At 41.6% G+C, this 24,181-nt stretch overlaps 1 protein-coding gene across 4 annotated transcripts in view; it reads right to left on the bottom strand.

Moving 5' to 3' along the window:
• FLT4 (fms related receptor tyrosine kinase 4) overlaps positions 1 to 24,181 on the bottom strand; it is a 93,026-nt gene that overhangs the window by 4,473 nt on the left and 64,372 nt on the right. For 3 of the 4 annotated variants that reach the window (XM_056851632.1, XM_056851648.1, XM_056851640.1), the window contains exons 12-26: positions 21,739 to 21,847; positions 19,434 to 19,793; positions 18,344 to 18,490; positions 16,457 to 16,588; positions 15,944 to 16,050; positions 15,211 to 15,346; positions 14,492 to 14,596; positions 10,509 to 10,622; positions 8,417 to 8,505; positions 7,557 to 7,716; positions 5,833 to 5,927; positions 4,196 to 4,318; positions 2,873 to 2,984; positions 2,174 to 2,273; positions 1,677 to 1,782 (exon numbers count right to left, since the gene is read on the bottom strand). In XM_056851632.1, the coding sequence (XP_056707610.1) occupies positions 1,677 to 1,782; positions 2,174 to 2,273; positions 2,873 to 2,984; positions 4,196 to 4,318; positions 5,833 to 5,927; positions 7,557 to 7,716; positions 8,417 to 8,505; positions 10,509 to 10,622; positions 14,492 to 14,596; positions 15,211 to 15,346; positions 15,944 to 16,050; positions 16,457 to 16,588; positions 18,344 to 18,490; positions 19,434 to 19,793; positions 21,739 to 21,847 (1,995 nt within the window). The remainder of the gene's footprint in view (positions 1 to 1,676; positions 1,783 to 2,173; positions 2,274 to 2,872; positions 2,985 to 4,195; positions 4,319 to 5,832; positions 5,928 to 7,556; positions 7,717 to 8,416; positions 8,506 to 10,508; positions 10,623 to 14,491; positions 14,597 to 15,210; positions 15,347 to 15,943; positions 16,051 to 16,456; positions 16,589 to 18,343; positions 18,491 to 19,433; positions 19,794 to 21,738; positions 21,848 to 24,181) is intronic. The other variant, XM_056851656.1, reaches the window with a different exon arrangement.

Genomic DNA, 24,181 nt, shown 5'->3' with positions numbered 1-24,181 from the left:
AGCTGTGTATGACTATGCTAAGGCATAGAATAATTTCATGGGGAAAACAAGTAAATTAAAAAAAAGCTCAGAAAGTAATACCGTGCCTTAATTTATCCATCGCCTGACAAGCAGAGAGAGATATGCAAAGGTTGCCCTCTACTGTTACTCAGCCCATTTAATTACTTGCAGGCTATATCTACTCCATGAAATTGAATACAGTGTTGTGTGTACCATGCTGGTCCCAGAGTACAAGACAGACAAATAGGTAAGGAGGTATGTTTTACTGGGACCATTTCTGATTTCAAGCTTCAGATAGCTCTTCTATAAGCAGTATTACAGAAGTACTAAGAAGAAAAGGAAAATAAATGGGAGTAACCTATCTGAAGAGAGATAGGAATCATGCACAGTTGCATACATATAGGGTTGCTTTTCTTTAACCACTGCAGAAGAATGCCACAGGGCATGGACACTATGTATCTCTCATGCTCTAGAGAACAAAGTCTGCTTCAAACTGATGTATCTACATGAAGAAGTCCTATCCTCAAAGAAGACTCTTAAAAAACACACAAGTAAGTTACATATTTCAGAAGATTAGAAATATTTTTTTAAAATTGTCAGATTTATGGCATTCTTTGTGTGGGGCTCAGTTATAATTTAAATTCAGCTGCTACATTTTACTCACCTGCGAGATACTTGAAATTTATTACCGAAAAACACAATTACAAGACAGACAACTGGCACATAATGAAGTCATATCTACCTTTACAGTTTTTGCCCCATTATCCTAACCTTTGAGGTTTCATGTTATGCTCCTTTTACTTTCCAAGAAACCCATCAGTAAGACAGCTTCAAGACAGATATGCATGAAGAATGTCATACAACTTCTGAGGGCTTAGTTTTGGCAAATTCTTTCCTTAATTCCTTTCCACTTGGGTGTAGCAGGATGCAGCCAATTCATTTTCTCTCAGGATAACACCAGGGCCATATTTTGATTGCGCATACAATCTGACCATCATTTTGTGGGTTGAATAGGAATTTCCCCGCAGGTCAGATTAGCAGTCAGTCAGGGGGATTTCTTGCCGACCCGATGTATGTGCCTTGGCTCACTTGAATAAGTCATTTTGAGCTGTTTGACCTGCAAGTATATGCTTGAGACACAATGGTTTATATGTGTGGGCAGATATGTTAGGGAGCTTGAGCACTGAAGATTCTGTCTCACAGAAACAGACTGGAGAAAAAGCCTTTTAGTTCTTTCATACTCTATGATGCTACACAATCGCATAGACTGCCATCGGGGAACTAATATGTGGCTTCTAGATGTGGCCTCTGAGGCCGAACATTTGGGTAGTATGTCCATAATGCAGACAATAGGAGATAGTCTCCCATATCTCTGCAAAGAAACCCCATTTGGCTAGTCAACTCAATGCTACTCAAACATTTTTGTTCACTTGGGACGGGAGGAACCCCTTACATGCAACAACTTTTGAAAGGCACGGCATGCACACTATGCATAGCACTCACACAAGGCCAAGCTTACATGAATGAATGTGTCCCAATGAGATCAACCACCTATTTTCAACTGTGCCAGCATAAATTACAGGCACTGTATGTCTCAGCAATTCAGTGAAGAAACAACTCTTCATATACCACTCTTTCTGCTAGCTTCTGCACTGAGATAATGAAAGGAAACTTACATGCTGGACATTCTCCTGAAGAAGGTCCCCCAGAATCTCCACCAAATCAGAGAATGTTGGTCTCTCCTTGGGATCACCATACCAGCAGCTTAGCATTATACGGTAACTGTACAGGAAAATAATTAAGCTATATCATGGTATTTTTATGGTTTGGGTGGACATGCTTGCCTTGTACCTATTATTACGTATATCTTTTTACTATATTGAATAAATATGTATTTTTTAAAACCCCAAATAACAACAACAACAAAATTAAGCTTTTGCTTAACACTAAAATCAGCATCTTCATCCTACAGCTGTTGATCAAATACAATAGGCAAAAACCCCTAAAAGAGAAAACTCACCCTTAAGATGGACATTGTACTTGGGCACATGAAGTGATATAGAAACAGGTGAAAGCATTTGGACTATATTATCATCATTTTCAAAGATCTGGGGTTTCCTGCTGATCTATATTTTGATGGTATTTTCCCCAGCTGTTTTCAGCTTTGACTCACATTTCTGCAGTGGCATATTCTGGAGCTCTCATCCTGGTACCATCTTTCAGCCTCTGGCAAAATTCCTCATTGATTTGGACTCCAGGGTACGGAGAGGCACCTGAAGAGATTAACCCCCAGACTGTCAGGCAATGGTGTGATACGATGTGGGAGCAGAAGAGAAGAATGCCGCAATCTACCCTTTTACATTGAATACTGCGAGAATGCTCATGGAGACAATTTTTTTCATACTAAATGAAGCAGCCTGTTGGGAAAGGATCAAAGTCACAAGGACTGAAATCCAAGATGGCACTCAGTAGCTATTCACCATTAGGCCTTTGTCTGTATAACTGGTGATATACACACTCAGAAAAGGCCATTTTTTTCAGTAAAAAATCTGTAGGAGTTTTATTAAAAACAATAAGGTATCATCTTACCCATGTACACTAACTTGAGCATTTTGAAGGGAGAGTGGGATATAAATGTGAGGGAATGAAAAGCTGGTTGATTATTTTGAGATGAGAACAATGAAAGGGACCAGCAACTGCCATTTTAAAACAGGAAAGATAAGGCTAATGGCAAAAGAAGCAGATTTAGAATCATCTGCCTTCAGCATCATGTGCCCCGAAAAGTATATATGGTGGATACACAGGTGGGCATTGTGAGCATTCAGATCCTGACTTAGCAGGCTAGTGGACAGTTTAACTATTCAGAACCCACCCAGAGAGAAGATCTCCCACAGGAGGACTCCAAATGACCAGACATCACTCTGTGTGGTATAGACTTTGTCAAAGATGCTTTCTGGAGCCATCCACTTTAGTGGGAGGCGGGCCTGTAGAAATAAAATAAACGTGCATGACTGTTATGTTCCAGATTAAATTAATAGCAACAAAAGGAGAAAAATCACCAAAAATATGTGAATAATCTATGATAGCTCAAACCCACAGAAAGCAAATCTAGTACAATAAGATATCTATTTAGGAACACTATAGGAAGATGTAGTCTGGTATTATTTACTTGTCTGGATAGATGGGCCTTATTTACTCTCCAATTCAAAATGGTTATCAAAACAGTGAAAGTATTTCCATGACAAACAGCAAACTGAAATTTGGGTTTCCCTTATCACATCCTAATTACTAAATAAATCTTAAAATGGGACACACTATGTTGTGAGTATGACATACAAGATAGATTTTTTAAAAACATCTAGCTCATGACCTTGGATTGCCCTGTGTTGCCTGGTGATTCTGAAGAAGAGAGCAAAAAAACCCCTGATGTTGGTTCAGTAATATGAGTGCTCCAATGTCTCTATATGAAAGCTACTGAAGGATAAATGTGAGCAAATGCAGTTGTATGGACTTGGCTTTGATTTACTTGTGGATGTACATAAAAGCAGCAAAACATAAAGCATTTTTTTAGGTGATGGAAGAATGATGATTACTGTGGGTGACAGATAAAATCTGGTAGCCATATACAATGCAATGCTAAGGGCTATTGCTTACTTATTATACTGAACAACATGAGTCTCCAACAATGTTTCCCGTGCCAGTGAGGTACATAATATAAAGCTTCTTAATCAATTTATTCTTCTGCTACATTTCTTTGTGTATCAGTCTGAAAACAGATAATAAATGCATCTCTCCCCAGTTTTGCAATGTCCATTGGTCACAAGCAAATAAACGGTACTGCCTCCTGATTTACTATCACTATAGATAGTACTAAAGCAGCTGGAGCTTGTTTGGATTACAAAAGATGCAAAACCATTCAGAGACAAGGTACAGGACTCTACACACATGGGGAACTCAACAGGCTTGTTGAAAAACATGGCTTTGCAAATTAACCAAAAGGGGCAAAAGCCATTAAACTGGACTGATAAAGATTAAAAATGTTGCTGATAGGGTAGAATGTTGAGAACACAGGAGAACCACTTAAAGGGGGGTGGGAAATCAGGGAGAAGAACTCAGCCTGTTCAAGCCCCTGAGAGCTTGGAGAATCCTGGAAGGGGAGATTTCTGCTGTCCCATATCTATGACCCAAAACTCACACTGCCCTTCCTGACATAATCGGGATCCTTGTAGATGTCCCGGGCCAAACCAAAGTCACAAATCTTGACCACGTTGTTTTCTGACAGTAAGATGTTACGAGCTGCCAAGTCTCTGTGGATGCACTAAGTGAAAAGAAGACAAATAAAATAAAAAAGAGCCCTAGAAATTGCTTTTGACATAGGAAAGACTGGTCAGAGATGATGAACAGGTGCAGAAGTCTCTTCAGTCCTTTTCTCTTAAAGAAGTACTTAAAGCAAGACACTGAAACTTTGAAGCTCTTCAGTACTTATTTCCTCTGGAGTACTTAGCCAGCTCTCCAGTTATTCATTTGCTCAGAGCAAGCATCAACTCCTTTTGGGGAGTGAGTAAATTGTTAGACCCTGTGCACAGCAGTCATGTAAACAGGCAGGTAAATTTGTTTTCATTTATCTGCATTAAGTTTGCATTTGAATTCTTATGCCAAATTTGTACTCAATAGTGATCCAGGAGACTTTCAAAAATTACATTATCCTCTCATTCTTTCTGGGTCCACTATAAGGATTTTTGATTGGACAAGTCTTGCAAGTGTGAGCGTGATTTGGATCAGAAACCCATGAATGAGGGGATTAATCCCCACCCACCATTCTCCCATCCTGAAATGATCCTGGGGGGAAAACTTACATGTAGCCATCAGTGCATTTTAGTTTCCCAGCAGACCAAATACTGGTTCCCCTGGGCCATTTCAGCACATTTCTCCTATACTGTGACCCCAGTACCCATTGGGTTCCTGAATACCTGGGAATTCAGTTCTGAGCACAGAACTTGCAAGGCATGTCTGATCAAAAGTCCTTGAAGCAGACCCAGGGAGGATGCAAGATTAAGATAACTACTGTTAGCCGCAAAGTATGCCACCAAACTCTCTGAATAAACATTATAGTAGCATGACAAGAAAGTACATTCTCTTCTGGATCAGTAGCCAATTAAGGAACTAAAGTAGATGGTAGGACTAAACGTTCAATTCCTCAGGGGAGAGCAGTAAGAAAGTAATCTTCCAAGGACCTATCCCAGGACCTGTGCAATTTAACATTAATAAATAATCTTGAGTTGGGGTGAGGTAACTAAATTTCCAGATGACTCCAGATTATTCAGGATGATGAAAACCCAAGCAGGCTATGTAGATCTTCTAAAGGACCTCTCCAAACTGAGCCACAAAATGGCAAATTAGATACAACATACACATATTTTCTAACAGAGTGATTCCTCAGGTAAGCTCTCCTTCCATGGAGGTTTTTAAGAAGAGGCTAGATGGCCATCTGTCAGCAATGCTGATTCTATGACCTTAGGCAGATCATGAGAGGGAGGGCACCTTGGCCATCTTCTGGGCATGGAGTAGGGGTCACTGTGTGTGTGTGGGGGAGGTAGTTTGGAAGTTCCTGCATTGTGCAGGGGGTTAGACTAGATGATCCTGGTGGTACCTTCCAACTCTATGATTCTATGATTCTAAATGCAACATGCAGACAGTGGGGCAAAACATTCTAACTTCACATATGCAGGTCTGTTCTTATGAAGTCACTGAATCATAAATGTTCTGTAAACACCTCTATACAGAAAAGGTACGTCAGAATAAAGGTAAGAAAAGTTACATCAGAGTGTTTACCTTTCTGGATGCTAGGAACTCCATACCACGAGCCACCTGGAAGCTGTAGCAGATCAGGTCTTCCATTGTCAGAGGGCTTTGCCACAAATCATCCACTGTACAAAGGTGGAAGAAAAAAAGTTATATTTTGGATGTCAGTGGCAGAAAAAAAGTACTTCCCTTAGGCTACAGAGATTATCCTAGGGAAATCTGTGATTTGCTAGCATCAGTGCTAGTCTAGGATGCAAAAGTAGGGAGAAAATCAGAGGATTAGCTAGAATCAATGACAGTGAATCAGCCCACAGTTTAAGAGGTTTAAATTTAATTTAACTCAATAGGACTCAAGCACATGTACCTGTATGATACAGTGCCAACATGAAAACTATTATTATTTATCATTTGTGTTGCTGCAGGCATGAAATGAATTCACATGTGAGTGATCAAGTCTCCCTGCTATAGATGTCTCCAGATAAATTGGAAAGTAGCACTTGATACCAGCTGTGCCAAGAATTTCTAATCTAATTATGATATACGACAGTTGTATATAGAAAACCAATTTGAGACCTATAGAAAATTAAAAGGTGAAATCTCATATTTATTATTATTATTAAGGAATCAAGAATGGACTCAACACGTCGCTCTTAGGGGTGTCTGTTTCTGTTTTCTAATGAAAACACTTATATTTCAGTACTTGACCAGCAGGATACTTTTAATATATATTTTACTTTTTATATATATTTTTAAGCCAACATACAGCCTAACTCAAGTGTTAACTAGTTGATATTACAGGAGATATATGAAAAGAACTCCCACTGCATTTAAATCTGCAAACAGCAGCCATATGAGGACTTGACTTAAAATGGGTTTGTGACATCTGGGGCTAATCCTCTGCCACCATCACTATTTCAATCCCCCCAACCATCCTGGACTACTATTTGCCTCACAAGAAAATCATGCAAGTTCTACATGGGCACCTAGATAAGAAACATGTATTTTTTTCCTCCTTTAAGCAAATAGCAGCCCTGGTGGAGAAGCTTAGATTGCAAAAATGAAGCAGGGAAAGAATTGTCCCTCCTCTACCCACTCTCATGCACAACATGGCCCTGAGCAGAATGGCCTGGTTGCGATCATTTTTGCAGTTTTAAAAGCAGCAGGAAATCCATTAATGGATCTTTTGTCATCACTTAAGCTCTGAGCCATTTCAGGATGTTGACCTTTATGGTTCTGATAGAATTCTTTCTGTACATTTGTTAATGAATATTAAGCACACATATAGACTAGGGTAATACCAATCACTAATTTTGCGTTGTTCTTTGAAATCCTCTCATTGTAAACCCATTGCATAAAGTCGTTTCAGTTTTACACAGGTGATTATCAGTCATGAAAGAATTGCCATATGACTTTCAATACAGGTAAAACATTTGTGCTCATGCTGGGACCACACAGTGTATGACGACATGACAAATTCTGCCAGAAAACATATTGGCACCTCTAAAGAAGGATCCAGGACCCTTCTTACATTGTCCCCATATATTCCAGTCCATACTTTATGATTTAGCAAGGCCACCAAGTGCTGACTTCATTCCTTTCAATCAACACAGTGCTAGTTGTATTTCCCTTCCCTGTTACTATAATTATGGAGCCACCCTGCTCATAGAAATGTTACGGTCTCCCTTTACATTCAGTGTGATGCTGCTCTGACAGAAAAGGCTAGATACCCACAGATAGCACCTGAATCTTTTTACCTTCTTGTATGAGAGGAGGCAGTGCTGGCGCTGTCTGGCTCTTGTTCATAAAAAGTCTATTAAGAATTGCACTGTCGCTGGTACCAGAACGGCTCCTTCTGTCAGCTCTGACCGCTTCCACAATGGATTGAACCTGGATGCGCAATCTGGGAGATTTGTCCTAGGAAGCAGGCCAGACCATAAAAGTTACCATGAGAACGGTTAACTACTAGTCATGTAAACACTGTGAACATTTCCCCCTCAGATTAGGTGAAGTGACCTAGAACCTCTAACCTTTGGCTAGCATAGGGACTAACTAAATGTGAAGGCGGCAGACTCATACCTTTGGATGAAGATGTGTCACAGAGCTATAAAGGGGGACAATTTATAACAGAGGAGCAATAGTAAGAGAAGAAAGCTAAACTCTTCCTCAGCTCATTGTTTTTTTTTCCTCCAACAACTTCTCCTCTACAGATTTTTCTCTTAAACAGGTGTTGAAACTGCAGGGAAACCCAGAAGGGAAAATATGCAGTTGAGGGGAGGCGGTTGTGGAGGGAAAAGTGGAAGGCAAAGGATTTTAGCATTTGTCTTCCTAATGCAACTCCTTCACTTTAAATTATGCCCCCATACACTTGACAGCTATGTAGCATGACCCACTCCGAAGCTACGGATTGTGCCTTGTACTTCTACAGAAGCCCATCATGTTCATTCAATTGATCAAATGATACCGCACACACCAAATCTAAGGTTAAAAATGTGACATTTTTGAATCATTCTCTGGTCTAATCCATACCAAATCTACAGTGCGCATATTAATCATCCATATAGCCTGTCTAATGATAATGGCATAAAATAATCTCAAGATAATGTCAGTCACATACCCTGTAAGGACTGAATCCTTCTCGTTTGGTTCGCAGATAATTTGAGAGGTTTCCATATTTACAGAATTCAACAATAACCATCAGGGGACCTGTGGAAGAGAAGCTAAGAAGAAAACATGTTCTACACATAGAAATAAGTTGAACATCATGCATTTTTGCCTTTATTTGTTTATATCCTACTTTTCTGTCCAATGGGGGATCATTCTTCCCTCCTCCATTTTCTCACAGCAACAATCCTATAAGGGAGGTTAGGTTGAGAGAACACGACTGGCCCAAGGTCATCCACTGAGCTTCTATAGCAGAAGCGGGGATAAGAAACTGGATATCCCAGGATCCTAGTTGGACACTCTGTCCATAATGGCTCTAGCTCCTAAAGTTTATTGGATGATTGGGTACAAATTATCTCAGCTGCCTAACTTACTAGAGTGGGGGAAGGAATAACCATGTATACTGCTTTGAGCTTGGATGAAGGGTAAGATAAAAGTTTAATACAGATTTTCATACTTTTTATAATATGCACAATGCTACATATACAGGGGAAGGGCCATAGCTCAGTGGTAGAGCATCTGCTTGGCATGCAGAAGGTCCCAGGTTCAATCCCCGGCATCTCTAGTTAAAGGGACTAGGCAAGTAGGTTATGTGAAAGACCTCTGCCTGAGACCCTGGGGAGCCGCTGCCGATCTAAGTAGACAATACTGACTTTGATGGACCAAGAGTCTGATTCAGTATAAGGCAGCTTCATGTGTGTGTGTGTTCATGTGTATTTTGGCATGTATGGTGGAGAAACTAGTGCCTGATTAGATAGCTCTTGTAGCATTTTTTTTTACATCTCTCATCAGCCATCAAACAGGGCTGCCTCAAGGAATTTTGGTATCCTAGGTAGAAAAAATCTTTACTGTCCTCCCATGCCGCAGGGAAGTGACTGTGAATCCTCCCCCTTTGTGCCAAGGTACAGTGAGAAGCTGTTGTGCCCATCCCCTCAGCACCTCACTCCTGGCACTATGGCAGGAATTCATGCCCACTAGGGATGCCATTCACCTGCTGGGGGTGGGAGATCTCCTGACCCCAGCTCCTGTTGCCTACTACCACTCTGGCGGCCAGCGGGAGAGAGAGAATTTTTTTTTAAATCACTGTCAGCACAATAGCATCACACCACTCTAGGAATTGACAGAAACTCTGTGGCAAAACCTGAGTAATGTAATGCCATCACACCGACAGGGCCCCCCATGTCCCCAGAAGGTCAGTCCAAAACCAACGGGTTGAAATTAAATCAAGAGTTTTCAGCTAAACATTAGGAAGAACTTCCTGACAGAGCGTTTCCTCAGTGGAACAGACTTTCTCAAGAGGTGGTGGGCTCTCCTTCTTTGAAGGCTTTAAAGCATTGGCTAGATGGCCATCTGTCAGCAGTGCTGATTCTGTGAATTTAGGCAGATCACGAGAGAAAGGGCAGGAAGGGATGACTCAGTGCTAGTGCTCTCGTGGCCCTTTCTTGCATGCTCAGGATAATGCTGATCGCCAGTTTGGGGTAAGGAAGGAATTTTTCTCCAGGCCAGACTGGCCAGGGATCCTGAAGGTTTTTTACCTTCCTCTCTGCATAGAGCAGGGGTCACCGGGGGAGTGAGGGGAAAGTAGTTGTGAATTTCCTGCATTGTGCAGGAGGTTCAACTAGATGACCCTTGAGGTCCCTTCCAACTCTATGTTTCTATGTTCCCACTAGTACCCGAGTGCCTGTCCTCCTTGCCCCCAGCACCATGACAAGGTGGTGATGGGAGGCAGGAAGCTACTGGACATCTTCCTTACTACCTGGTGAGGAAAGGTGGAGGGAAGGAGGAAGAGGGCTTCCCAACTTGCATCCTGCCCTGCCCTCCAATGGACAGGACAGGAGGAACAGAAAGAGCAGGCTCTCCAGGGCTGCTCACTGAGGCTGGGGAGCTCCTCCCAAGACTGCTGCTTACTGTAGCAGACAACAACACTGCAAGAGTGTGAGGGTAGGTTGGTGCCCCTCTCCACCTCTGCTGCCCTGGTAATTGCCTAGGACTTCCTGGTGAATGGGACAGCCCAGCCATCAAAGCAGACCAAGAAGAAGATTTACCATTAGGTTTGGTGCAGGCACCCAATAGGTTAACTACATTGAGGTGGTTTCCTATGTGGATGAGGATCTTCAGTTCTGACATGAGTGCCTTGTGCTCACTTGCAGTAGCTCCTTCTGCAAAGATGAAAACAATATGACCATTACCTCTTAATTACAACTCCTAGCTTCACTTAGATATATCCCTATTATTAATTCAAACTACTTTTCTTTTGTTTTAAAAAATATTAGGGCATAAAAACACACACACACACACACATATATAAACATTACCATGCCTCCTAGGTTTGCACAGCTGTTTAACAGAAGCAAACTACTCTTAAACAAAAGCAAACTAGGAAATGCCATGGCCTGAAAACCAGCCCCTCCTCCTTTAACATCTAGCATGAAGAGTTCTGGAGAACTCAAAAGCTTGTACTGTGTTAAGCGAATTTTTGTTGGAATTAATCAAGGCTAATTATTACATGAGTTTTGTTATTAGATTTTTCTTGGTCCAACATGGCTACTTTGAACTTCATTTGCTCACTGAGAGCTTAATATACTCCATAATAATTGTTTACAATATCTAACCCTTGCCTTATGAACTACTGATGTCCTCAAATATTAGAAAGTTGCAAAAAAAAAAATTACACCAAAAGCCAACCGAGTCATTAAATTCCCTATTTCACAATGTGCAACGCAGGATGTACTAAGCCAAAGGATTTCCAAAACACCTTCATTCGTGAGCACCATTTGCCTCCTAACCACCAATTTTGCTTAGGAGGACAATCCACAGTCTTTGTACCAACACTGATAACCAGAGAGTAATGGCAAGCTCATAAAAAGAGACTCTTCTCTTCATGTTATATTCTATTTTTTTTTAAGAGGGAGGAAAGGATGGCCTCTGCAGCCACACAGAACTGACAATGTCTCCAGGCAATAAGCCTATTATTTGTTTACACTGAGCAGAGGACAGTCTTTGTTCTTCAAAAATTTTCTTCTAAGAATACTGTACAATATAGCTGTAATCATACATTCCTTGATCCTTCTGGGAGTGTCGCTGCATTGTTGTGCTCATTTTTGTTGCAGGCTAGCGGAAGGGGGGGAAAGTGGTGTATCCCTCACAAACAAATATAATTGGAGTCTGCAAGGACCCCTTTTGCCCTTCAGTAAAGGACAATTTGTTTTAAAGTGAGAGGAACTCTTGAAAGCCATATTCCAATGTAACAACAATTTACAGGGGCTCTGGAGGTAGAACGTGAGTACCCAGTGGGCTCCACACAGTTTCACTTGAATAGACCCTTGGCGGGAAGGTTAGAATTTCAAAAGGTTTCAATGCTCCTAATTCTGACTGAAACATATGGGGTCGGAGCTTTCTGCTGGATTTCATACCCACAAGTTAATTTTGATGAACAGCATGCTAAATGCTCAAAGGGACCATAGAACAGATGCTGTGCAAAGGATGTCACCTGGAGTATCTGAGCAGTTACCGGCAGCTGCCCGTTTTGCTAACAGTTCTGCTGTTGCTCCACTAGAGAATGTCATCCACATCCCTTTTCATATTATCAACAACAGCTCTGGTGTGGCTAAATTTCACTCTCCTACAACCAGGGAGTTATAACATTTTATTATCTCCTCTGCTCCTTACAGTTTTGTGATTTGTAATAGTAACACCTCATTGCATTTATATTTTAAAACAGATCTGGATTTGAAGGCTTAGGTTGTATAAATGTCATTCAAAGGAGCATTTGGTTCTATGCAAGTTGTCCTACATTTGTGGAATCTCAGCCCAAAGCCTGGCATAAAAGCTATTAGTACTGCCATGACAAGGTGCTTGCGCTTTCCCCATGCATCACAGATGAACCGTGAGAGGGGTTTAATGAACTGGTATATGACAGGCATGGGATTTCTTTTGTTTTTTGCCGTCAGGGCACAGCCTACTTATGGTGACCCTGTGGGGTTTTCAAAGCAAGAGACATTCAGAGGTGGTTTGCCATTGCCTGCTTCTGTTTAGCAACCCTAGACTTCCTTGGTGATCTCCCATCCAAGTACTGATCCTGCTTAGCTTCTGAGAACTTACCAGATCAGGCTATCCTGGGCTATCCAGGTCAGGTTAGGGCATGGATAGGGTTAGAAAAAGGGCCAGCAATGATCCTTTAAGTTACTTTTAGGCTGTTAACTGCTACTGAACTCAGAACAATGGTAAGACTTCCACAACCAATATTCAGGATTCAGCTTCTGCTTTAAATAAATGCTACTATAGTCAAAGCCTCTGAAATAACCAGGGGAAGTTCTTTCCTATGCTATTTAGTGGAATCCAAGCATCGAATTATGAAGACTAAAAGGCTGAGATGAAAGATATTATTTTCATTAGCAACATCTGTTATTAATTTAAAGATCCTGAAACCATTTTATAAAACAAGACTTTTCCTGGCCATGAGTGTTCCAGCTTGCCAATTACAGCTGACAATATTAAACTTTGTGATTATGCACAAAACAGACATATTTTTATGTCCTTGGTATAAAATTAAAATCCTCCCACTTTTCTTGGCACTACCTTGTTTCACTGCCAGGGCTGGTGTTGGGATTACCCAAGAGTTGCAGAAGGCCCAGTATACTAATCAGAGATGTTGGCCCACCTCCCATTTCCTTATTGGAAGTATCTTGTGAAAGCAGAGATGACTTTCCTCGGTACCCCACCTCTCAGGAAAAGGGAGAGTGCTCCAGAAGCTCCCAGAGCACCTTAAGAGCATCTGGTATGATCTTTCATTTTCTGCTAACAGAAGGCAGTAGAGAGTAGCTTCTTGTTTGAGAAGGTTGCACTCCTCTCCTTCTAGGTGTCTCTCCCATCAGGAAACAAGGGAGGGGCTGTGGCTCAGTGGTAGAGCATCTGCTTGGCACGCAGAAGGTCCCAGGTTCAATCCCTAGCATCTCCAGTTAAAGGGACTAGGCAAGTAGGTGATGCGAAAGACCCCTGTCTGGGACCCTGGAGAGCCGCTGCCGGTCTGAGTAGACAATATTGACTTTGATGGACCAAGGGTCTGATTCAGTATAAGGCAGCTTCATGTGTTCACGTGTTCATTATCCTACAGGACCTTGTGTTTTCATGGGGGCCTCTGGGGGGGGTGATTGTCTGTTTCTAGAGTTGCCAACCTCCAGGTGGTGTCTGGAGATCTCCTGGGATTACACTTGATCTCCAGGCAACAGAGAGCAATTTACATGGAGGAAATAGCTCCCTTGGAAGGTGGACTCCATGGTATTATACCCCATTGAAGTTCCTCTCCTCCTCAAACCTTGCCCTCCTCTGGATCTACCCCCAAAATCACCAGATATTTCCCAACCCACAGCTGGCAACCCAATCAGTTTCCCAACCCTAAGGGTGCCTTGACAAGTTACCTCTTGGTAAATTATCACCTAAAAACACCTATTACGGAGCAGCAGATGACCTTCTCAAGGATAGCTTTCATTATGAGCTTGCTGTTCCCTCTGATTTTGGTGCTGTCAGTCTGCCTTGATGTTCCTGGACTGGAACCTGTCTTACCTCTTGCCTGGATCTGACCTTTATAGCTACTATGAGTCAGCTCTGTTTATTTAGTTTATTTTAATAAACACTTTCAAAATATTACCCTAATTGAATAGCATAGTACTTATTTCAATCAGCTCATTAATTAATGTAATCAGGTAAAAGTTGATTAGGCAGCTACAAGATTGTTACTCAAACATTTTTAGTTGAAGGCTATATTGGGAAGAACAGATTATCGGATATCAACATGATAAAGACTAAGAAATGGAGCATTCAGAAGGAAGATAATCACTTTTATTTTCAGTGAAGGGGCATCAGTCTCAGAATTCCTGCTAGTGCAAGCACAGGTGGTCTTCAGGAGATGATAAGGGATTTACTTAAATCATGGAAAAGTTGTCTTCAGGGAAAATATTTAACCAGACGGATGTTTCCAGAGAGACAACTTCTATTCTGATGTTTACCAGAAGCCATTTATCTTGCCTACCTTTGAGCATTTTAACTGCCACAGTCTCACAGCTGTTACACTTATTAATTCCAAATGCAGAGGCTTCCATCACTTTCCCAAAGGCTCCATGGCCTAGGACTTTACCTGAAAAATAAGAGAAAAGGAACAAGATAAAAGCAGGACTGGAATGAGAAAAAAAAAGAGGAACTTGTTTTGTGTAAGTATTCAAAGACCCTATAAATCTGTGACTGTGAATAGGACCAAAACAAAACAGGAAACTGGGACAAAAAGAAGAAAAGGTGTGAAAAGGGAAGAGGAAGGGATAGAGTTTTCACCATCTCCAGGTGGCTGCCTTTTCACAGAAAGGGCATGAGAGGAAATTAAACAGACCCAGTGGCAACAAAGCAGAGGAAGGAAATAGCTAGCTGAAGAGAGGTGCCATTTGTTGCCCTTCAGCACAGTGTGTGAGAGAGGTGGGGGCCACTCTTTGGACTAGACTGACTCATCATTGGTCTATCCAGTGTTTGCCTGTCTTCTATATGCAATGTTGATTTTTTGGCTGCTGCAAATAGGTCATGCATGAGAACAGGCCGTTGAATATGATGATGGATGATTTGATGAGAGATCAACCCTGGATTCTGAGAGTTTTTGATAACAGGTGTATTCTGTAATGGATATAAATGATCAGAAATGGGAATTGGAATCACAGGAATTTGGCAAAAAAAAAATTACACCCGTTCAACACTGTTGCATCTTACCTAGCCGGAGCCTTTCCCGAGGGAACTCCCATTTGCTAGAATCGTAAGGTAGGTATTCACATTGCTCCTCCAAGGGAATTTCACCTGGGTCCATAATGATGGAAAGGTAGCCAGTCTTAATGTCAGCATGAGCAGGCTGCAGGAAAAAAGAGAAGTTGGTAGGCCTCTGTCATTTTGAACAAGCATGTATCACTGTGCTGTTTCCTTCAAGTTCTACACCTTTACGCTTAGCTTTTTCTACCCTGGTAAAGCAAGGGGGGAAAGTGGATGGTTTGGTATATCAACAACAATACTGTTATGCCTCATCCCAGCAGAAATGTGTATGCCTCTGAAAGAAAATATTTTCTGTTAACCTGGCAAAAATGGTAATTCTTACAATTCTCTCCATTAGTTCCTGCACAAGGAATGTCAGGCACCTTTGCGTGTTAATCCTTTGGCTGTGAAACATCCTGGTTTGAGACAGGGGAAACATTATGAGGGCAAAATATCTGTTTATCTAGGTTCTTCTGGTTTTCCTTCCACAGCAAGGTATTAAGTTTAAATAGCTGGAGCCACTTTAAGTTCCAATGAAAACCAGCTATTTCTCTCCCTCAAGGAGGAAACTCAACACACAAAAGGGGGAAATACTGAGTTGGGAATGTCGTTCCTTGGTGAAATTATCTCTTGTTCATGGCTCTGCCTGTGGATTACCAAATGAGAATCAGTCAGAGAACAGGTGAAACAGGACACTTACTCTCTTAATGTTGCAGAAGATCAGGATTAGGAGAATCCAGAAGAAGATGGCAATGACACCAGTCCCAATTAAGATAACAATCTCCACATTGGTCCTGTCATCTGAGCCTATAGGTCAGGAAGAACAATAGTAGAAATAGCAGAAGATAATTCAAAACATACATGGAGCAATACAAAGTATATGTTGAGTGCAAACAGTAAGTGAGCAAGAAGAAATACTGATAGGAATACGCTAGGTTTCTTTTTGGTTGGGCCAAGAATAGTACAGTTTGATTTTTTGTAGTTTAAGTAAAGAAGGTGAACTTGATCACATAAGCATAATGTATAATGAAGAATAGTTTTAAAGTATGTTTTAATATATGTTTTATCTTGTTGTTAACCGTTCTGAGCCCGGCTTGCCAGGAAGGAGGGTGGGATAGAAATGCAAGAATAAAATATCTTTTTCTTTCTGCTTCCTTTCTTTCCAAAAAATATTTGCCTCTAGAGACATAGGGACTGAAGTTAGCAATAGTACCTTCTACAGAGACACTGGCAGAGGAATTCACACAACCCTTGGCATTGCAGACGCTACACAAGTAGAGACCGGCATCCTCTTCTCTCACCCTCTGGATACTCAGCCTCTGATTGGAATCTGCCAGGTCAATCCCTGAAACACGCATAGGATAAAGATTTAGAGGTGTGAATTAATGAAATCTGGGGATGGCTCATATTAAGTTAACCTACAAAGAGCAGAAGCCTGAACCAAATAGTTGACCGTTATGTCCAAAGTGATTTCAGTTTCTTTAACCATCATTCTCAGCTTTCTTGTGGTAAACAGAAGCAATTTTTTAGTTTCCATTATCATGGATAAAAACCAAAATCTGTGCAGTCAATTTTTGAAGACTTGATAGCCAGAAGTCTGAGAAGTTTCCTAATAGTATCAGAGACACATGGCAATTTCATAGTTTATTTTTTTCAGCCTGTTAATATATATACAATACAACTTTAAATGGATGAATGGTAGTTTGCCAATCCATGAAACAAGTCTTTTTTGCACTATTTTTCCTTTACAGCATAAATGTACTCTGAGATATATTCCAACATGTGCTGACTTGCCAGTGCAGATCAGTAGAATTAAAGGAGCCACTTATGAAAACTGCATGTACTCTCAGAAATTTTCCTGAAGTTTTAAATTTTACAAATGATGAAACAAACTGTTTATCTGAAAAATACCGTCCTATAGCAATGAAAACTACAATGGTGAAAACTACACACAACCCCCCCCTGACCTGCATCTCAAGCTATGTGTGGTGTTTCTTTTGTAAGCATGCAAACGGAGCCTTTGGATTGTTGCCCATATTTTAAGCACAAATGTTTATTTGGAGGTGGCAAGGGAGGGGGTAAGCTTTAAAACAAATGACAGGAATAAAATTTAAGTTGCCTGCCTGAGCTTTGGAAACATATTCACAATTTTTACACTGCATTTCTCTTATGGCTCTGTCTCTGTTTACTAACTACAAACAGATGATATGGGATTTACATTGGATATATGTGCACACAGACAACTGCAGCAAAGTAGAATGTATGGACACTCTGAAGCATTAACTAAATTATATATCTATCCCACCCTTCCTCCAAGAAGCTCGGGGTATTGTCCATAGGGCTTCTTTCCATTTTATTTCACAACCTCATGAGATCAGCATAGCCCCCAGAATGCCCAGAGCAGCCGGTGTAATCCCATGCTGGCGTAAGTGCACCTTTACGCCGTGATAAACTGGTGCTTATGCTGGCACAGGGGCATTTACGCAGGCCCCCCAGATGCCAGTGGCAGCATGGTGCTCAGATGCTGCCACAGCCTCCTGATGGCATTCCAATGGCGCAACACCCCACGCCGACATCCTGGAAGGTATTCCCGGGGTGTTCCTTGGGGCGGAGCTGCCTTTAGGCAGCTTCCTAACCCCTTTGGCCTGGGAATGCCCCTCACACTGTGATGTTGCTACACTAGCTATTTTGCTGGTGTAGCCTTGGTAAAGGCAATGGGTTTTTTGGGGGGATTTTCTATTTTCTTTTGTTTTATTTACTTTTTTTGCAGCTGGGAAGCCTCTGAGCAGGCGGCGTGGCTGCGCCACTCCTGGCCAACGCGTATCCACGAATGGGCTGCCTGTCTTCCAATGAATGTCATGGCTGGTTGTGATTGGAACTCAGAACTTCTTTCTAACAGTCATATGAATTACATTACATTGACACCAATTTTGGTGTTGGAACTTGGAACAACTGAATGAATTATGTACCCTTACTTGGCATAAACCCCAGTCATTTGAACTTTCAGAGTTCTATACCCAGAGCCTTGCCAGTTATTGTGCATAGCAGGAAAATTCACATCCCGCTCTTCCCACCCACAGATCTCTTCAGTCAGCCATACCTGACACCTCTTCTACCAGCTTCTCATCCTTATACCAGTTGATGTTTGGAATATGTGTGCCATCAACTCTGCAGCGCATCTCTATGGAATCACTCACGTTCACCAAGATGTCTGTCAGATTCTGCTTCAACCTTGGGACTTCCAGAGCTAAAGCAGTAGCAACCCAATAAAAAAGGCGGTTAACAACATGGTGACAGTCAAGAGTAAAATATGAAAACTATAGGCATGTAGATAACTCTGACTTTACAGTACGTGCACAGAAAATTACCATGAGCAGAAGGCACAGAGAAACCATGCAACTTTTATGCTTTCAAAATGCATAAAACAGCTCTGATATAGCGAGGCTAGAGGCAGAGGAAATGGTGCACTTCTTCTCAGATATAACTTTTGTGTGTGACAAGAAGCTGCACTATTAAGGTTCTATAGGCAATCATTAGCTAAATCTGAGTGCTGGTGAAGACATAATAGCTTGGATCTAGCGATGTGCGAGTAGACACATAACTAGTTCTACTTACTCAAGAGCTTGTGAAACACTCAACACTTTCCCTCCTTGTATATTATAGTGCCCAGAAATTAGTTGCAAAAGATCTTGCACAAGTAGAAACACAAGTGGGGATACAATACATTTAATTTGGTGAAAGCAGTTCTCGCAATCTTTCTCTTGCATTTCTGCTTGTGCAAGAGCTCTAGTGCAAGCAGAAATTTTGCAATGGCTCCAAATCCATATTTCCAAATGCTTAACTATAGCTAAGGAATCTGAATTGGGCTGTAGGTAGTGGGCTGGGGGCTCCCTCCTCTCACCGCTTCTTTCTGGAGTATAGCCCTCTCCCACCTGGAGATGAATGTTATATCAGCAACAACTGGGTGGCAGTTTTTGTTGTATCCCTTTATCTGTTCGATCTGGAGCATTTAGCATGGGATAATCTTTATCTCTATGCACGGAAAAACTTCACAGTAGACTGTCTTCAACTCATCCCAAACTAGGATAAATCTGACAGTAAGTGGTAACAGTTCCCTGCATCTTTGCCCAACCAAGGGTTCTCTTTCAGCATCTCAAAATCCAAACAAACCTGTTCAGTGTAGTCCTTACCATGCACAGAAATATACTTCTTGTGGCAGTGTTTCTCACTGTTCTCCCGGTTCTGCACTTCACACACATAGTCTCCCTCGTCCTCTAGTGAAATATTTGGGATGGTAAGTGTCAAGGCAGCATAGTTGGAATTAGGTTTGAAGTGCAGTTCGCCTTGCATCTTGGTTGCATAGTGGTGGACATTCTTGCAGTCCAGGACCAGCGGGTTGCCCTCTTCATCATGCAGCTTGGAGAGGTTGAGCCGGTACCACTGCAGGTTCTCATAGGTATAGTTGTCAGCATTGCAGCTTAGCCTCAGGTCTTGTCCCTCAATGGGCTCTTCCGAAGGCTGCGACTCAATTTCAAATCCATTTGGAATGGCTACCAGGGAACCAAGGTAAGGAAACAGATGTCTGATTGAGGCTTTAAAGCTTATGTCAGGTTATGCTTATAGGATAGTATTCGGTTTACATTTATTTGTTTCTTAAAATACATTTGTAAATTAAAGACAGTAACATTAAAATTAATTCCCTTCCAAGCCAAAGTCTGTGAAGGGGGAGGGAGGGCCATTACTGACTACTGATCGTGGACACATCATTATATAAATGCATACTCAGTGGAAGTTTCCAGTTTCCTAATATGAAGCCTGGGCTTCAAATATCTTGGCTTCCTAAGCACCTTTAGAGTTGTTCAGATATACAGAAGAATCCATCCACAAATAAAACAACACTACAGACAGGAAATAATGACAATGACATCTTTATATGTGGGTGAAAATTAAGCAAACAGCAATGTAATCATTGCACTGGAGGGTTCAGCTTAAATTAAGATCAAATTTCACCATCTCTCAGGTCTTTTACACATGGCTATTCCTCTCGCTGTTACCCTCTGACAACTTTGGCTCTTTGTTTGGATTATGCATGCCGTTTCCGACCATCAGAGGTCGCCTCGCTCTCCCCCTGTGTTTTCCTGTGTTTTGCCCGTGTTTTGAGGGACCTGTTTTATCTCAAATTTGAAAACGTGGGCAAAATGTGGGAAAAGGCAGGGGGAGAGCGAGGCGACTTCTGACGGTCGGAAACGGCATGCATAATCCAAACACAGACCCAAAGTCATCGGAGGGGTGACAGCGAGTGAAACAGCCACGCATAAAAGACCACAAACATTTGGGTCAGATCTTTCATTGGTGAACAAACATGGATTCCTATTTGTACGCGCAGTACTTATTTTTCTTTGCCAGGCAGAAAAGACTCTTTGGTTTCAATCATTCCAATCACAGCTACATATGTAAATACCACTTTTGAGGAAACAACCCCTGAGTTTAAATAATGAAACCAGGATAAAATAAACCATTCCACGCCGGGAACAGAGCACTAGGGGGTGCCACTACTCCAGAAACATTTCTCAATTCCATTTTCCAGATTTGTATTGAAGAGTTTTGAACTCTTCATTCACAGGAAGTATGACCAGGGACCTATGCTAAGAAGAGACCAACGTATTTTCTCTCTTCTGGCTCCAGAACATGTGTATCATTTTGCTCTGCAGGAGAAACCAAGCCAGCTTTTAACCATCTACACATTGGGCAGTTTCCCGTAGATAGACTGTTTTCGCTGAATGAGAAAGCAGTTTGAAATACGGATGCTCAAATGTATTTATTGATTTAGATATTTATATCCTGCTTTTCTCTCTGATAGAAACACAAAGCAAATTACAACATCGTTCTCCTCACAACAACCCTGTGAGGATGCTAAAAGAGAGTGACTGGCCCGAGGTCACCCAGCAAGCTTCCATGGCCGAGTAGGGATTTGAAACGTGGTCTCCCAGATTCTAGTCTGACACAGTCACCACTACACCATACTGGTACAAAAATATACAAACATTTGCCAAGCGAAAACTAAAATACAAACTGCCAGTTTCTGTGTGTTTGCTTAAAAATCTGAATGTTTCACTACCAAATTTAAAGTTTTGTTAATTTCTGAGACTACTCACACATTATACATCTGAAAAACAGAAATGTGGGAAACTGTACACATTTTGAATTTGAAAAATTTGTTTTAGTCCACCTCGTGCACGTCTAATCAAAGTATCAGTGTCTTCCAATGATATGCATCTAAATTCTCTTGAGATCATAAATGCACACACTAGCACAGGCCATTGGATGTTTGTGTGCACAAGATAACAGTAGTCTGATTAATACTCAGTTGAATGGCTTCCAAAAAAGGCTAAGGATTTTTGGAGGTCTTTTCAAACACTTTTTGTGAATGGACTTCTTGAACAAATGTCACACAGAAAGCCAAAGGAGTTATCCCTTTTGCTTTCTGATACTCACTGGTCACGTAGAAATAGATGAGGCGTTCATCGCGACCAACTTTGTTGGAGGCTACACACTTGTACATAACAGAAATGCTGGCTTCTTGGATGACTAGTTTGCTGACCGTCTAGTAGAGGAAGAGAAGGAAATATGAATGAAATTTATAATGGAGAGGTGGAAGACCTTCACGACTCCTTACCAACTTTTCAGGAGAGAGGATAATGTTGTTGCTATATCCCTACAGAATGGTAAAACAGGAGATCTAACAAATATGTCAGGCCTTCATTAAAAAAAAAAAAGGTACGTTTCTAGTTCTTTTTGTTTGGAGGAAGTGTGAAAGCAGTTTTCCCCAGGATTGCCAAGTGACCACTTATAGTGGGCACACTTCCGGCTGTTGCCCTCCCCCAATGCTCAGCTGGTTGGTGGGTGGAAACCAGCCTGCCAAAAAACAACAAGAACAACACTGGTACCAAACTGCATAGTTAAACTGGAACAGTGGTGCTGTGATCAGCAGGTAGACCTTTCTAATGGCACGAAGCACAAGAAACCGTCTAATACACTCGTAGAAATGGTTCTATATAATGAAAAGGTCAGCCAGGGACACTACTATCCAATCCCCCCGCCCCCAAGCAATAGCACTTTCCTTTTCCAGAGTCTAACTATCTGAAGGGCTAACCAGTTAAATCAGTATTTCAGGATATTTACAAACATTTTCTTTATATTCGTCATCTTCCTAACTAAAAACTGGTAGGGAAAATAAAAACTAGATATTATAGTTATATAGACAACCAGGAAAAGAGGTGGCAGAGAGGGAACGAAATGAAAAAATAAAATGGGGAACTACAGATGGCAACCTCCAGGTGATACGTGGAGATCTCGCGGACTGATCATCGATTTCCGGACAACAGAAATCAGTTCCCATGGAGAAAATGGCTGCCCTGGAGGGTGGAATCTAGGGTAACAGATCCCTCCTGAGCTCCCTCGTTATTCTCCTCAGGCCTTCTCCTTCAAATCTTCAGAAATTTGCCAGCCCAGAGGTGGCAAACGTAAGGGGGGGGGGGAAGCTATGCAAAATTACAGCCACAGTATTCAAAATCACTTGTTTTTTCTGAATCACAGGTTCAGAAAAAAAAAGTTCATTCTTTTGGTTTAGTTGTTGAATTACTAAACCAAGTTTAAACAGAACAACAAGAAAATAGTTTCCCTCCCTCCTTTCTTCCTGGGAGGAACTCCTGACAGGGACATTGGAACAGGATGTGATTTTGGAGGTTCGTATGAAAACAGGAAGTGACTTTAGGAAACTGGGAGCCATTTGTTTGTTCTTTAGCCTAGATCACTATGATGCATGCATGATTGGTGACTGACATTCTCACCTTGAACGGGAAGCTAGTAATAGAGCAGCATGCATGCCTCTGGCACTTATTGCCACCAGAGATTACAGAAAGAAACCAGCTATAAAATGCTGACTAGCCTTTGACAGGGTCATCAGAAATGGCAAGTAAAATTCTCTTCCACTGAGAAAATGCAGTATAAGATCCAATGGAACTTCTCATGTTCAGGGCTGCCCTGGCCAAATCAGATATGACAGCGGCAGAACCATAAGTGAAAAACTAAGTGTGTGGCTGAACTGTATATATAAGAGGTGGAGTAGGGTTTGATTTAAAATGCAGCATGGGTGGGGAGGGGGGGGTTACTGAACCCTCCACAGTCTTTGCTTTTCATCCTTTTACTGCTCTGCCGTAGCTGTTCCCCACCTCCTTGGCATTCCAAAACTATAGGAAACCCTGGCTGGGAGAATAATGGCTGGGCACAGTGGGGGATGGATTCAGATCCCTCCTCTGCTGTACTTTCAACTGTCCCTTTGCTTAATATAAAATTAACAGAACCAGAATTGGGTCTGCTGCTGTGCTATCTAGCTATTGCCTATGGCCTGGCTTCAGTATATGGAAATCATAGAATCATAGAGTTGGAAGGGATCTCCAGAGTCATCTAGTCCAACCCCCTGCACAATACAGGAAATTCACAACCACCTCCCCCCCACACCCCCAGTGACCCCTACTCCATGCCCAGAAGATGGCCAAGATGCCCTTCCTCTCATGATCTGTCTAAAGTCATAGAATCATCATTGCTGACAGATGGCCATCTAGCCTCTGCTTAAAAACCTCCAGGGAAGGAGAGCTTACCACCTCCCGAGGAAGCCTGTTCCACTGAGGAACCACTCTGACTGTTAGAAAATTCTTCCTAATGTTTAGACAGAAACTCTTTTGATTTAATTTCAACCCGTTGGTTCTGGTCCGACATTCTGCGGCAACAGAAAACAACTCGGCACCCTCCTCTATATGACAGCCCTTCATTTATCTCTATCCTTTCAATTAGCCATTTATTAGCCTTGTCTGTAAACTTTCTAGCTTCCAGAAATATTTAATTATCATTATAGCAAGTGGAAAGGTGGCATAGAAAT

This window comes from Euleptes europaea, chromosome 1 (genome assembly GCF_029931775.1).
Source record: "Euleptes europaea isolate rEulEur1 chromosome 1, rEulEur1.hap1, whole genome shotgun sequence".
NCBI lineage: Eukaryota > Metazoa > Chordata > Lepidosauria > Squamata > Sphaerodactylidae > Euleptes > Euleptes europaea.
The sequence above is the reverse complement of the archived record's forward strand: the minus strand, read 5'-3'. Positions and strand labels throughout refer to the sequence as shown.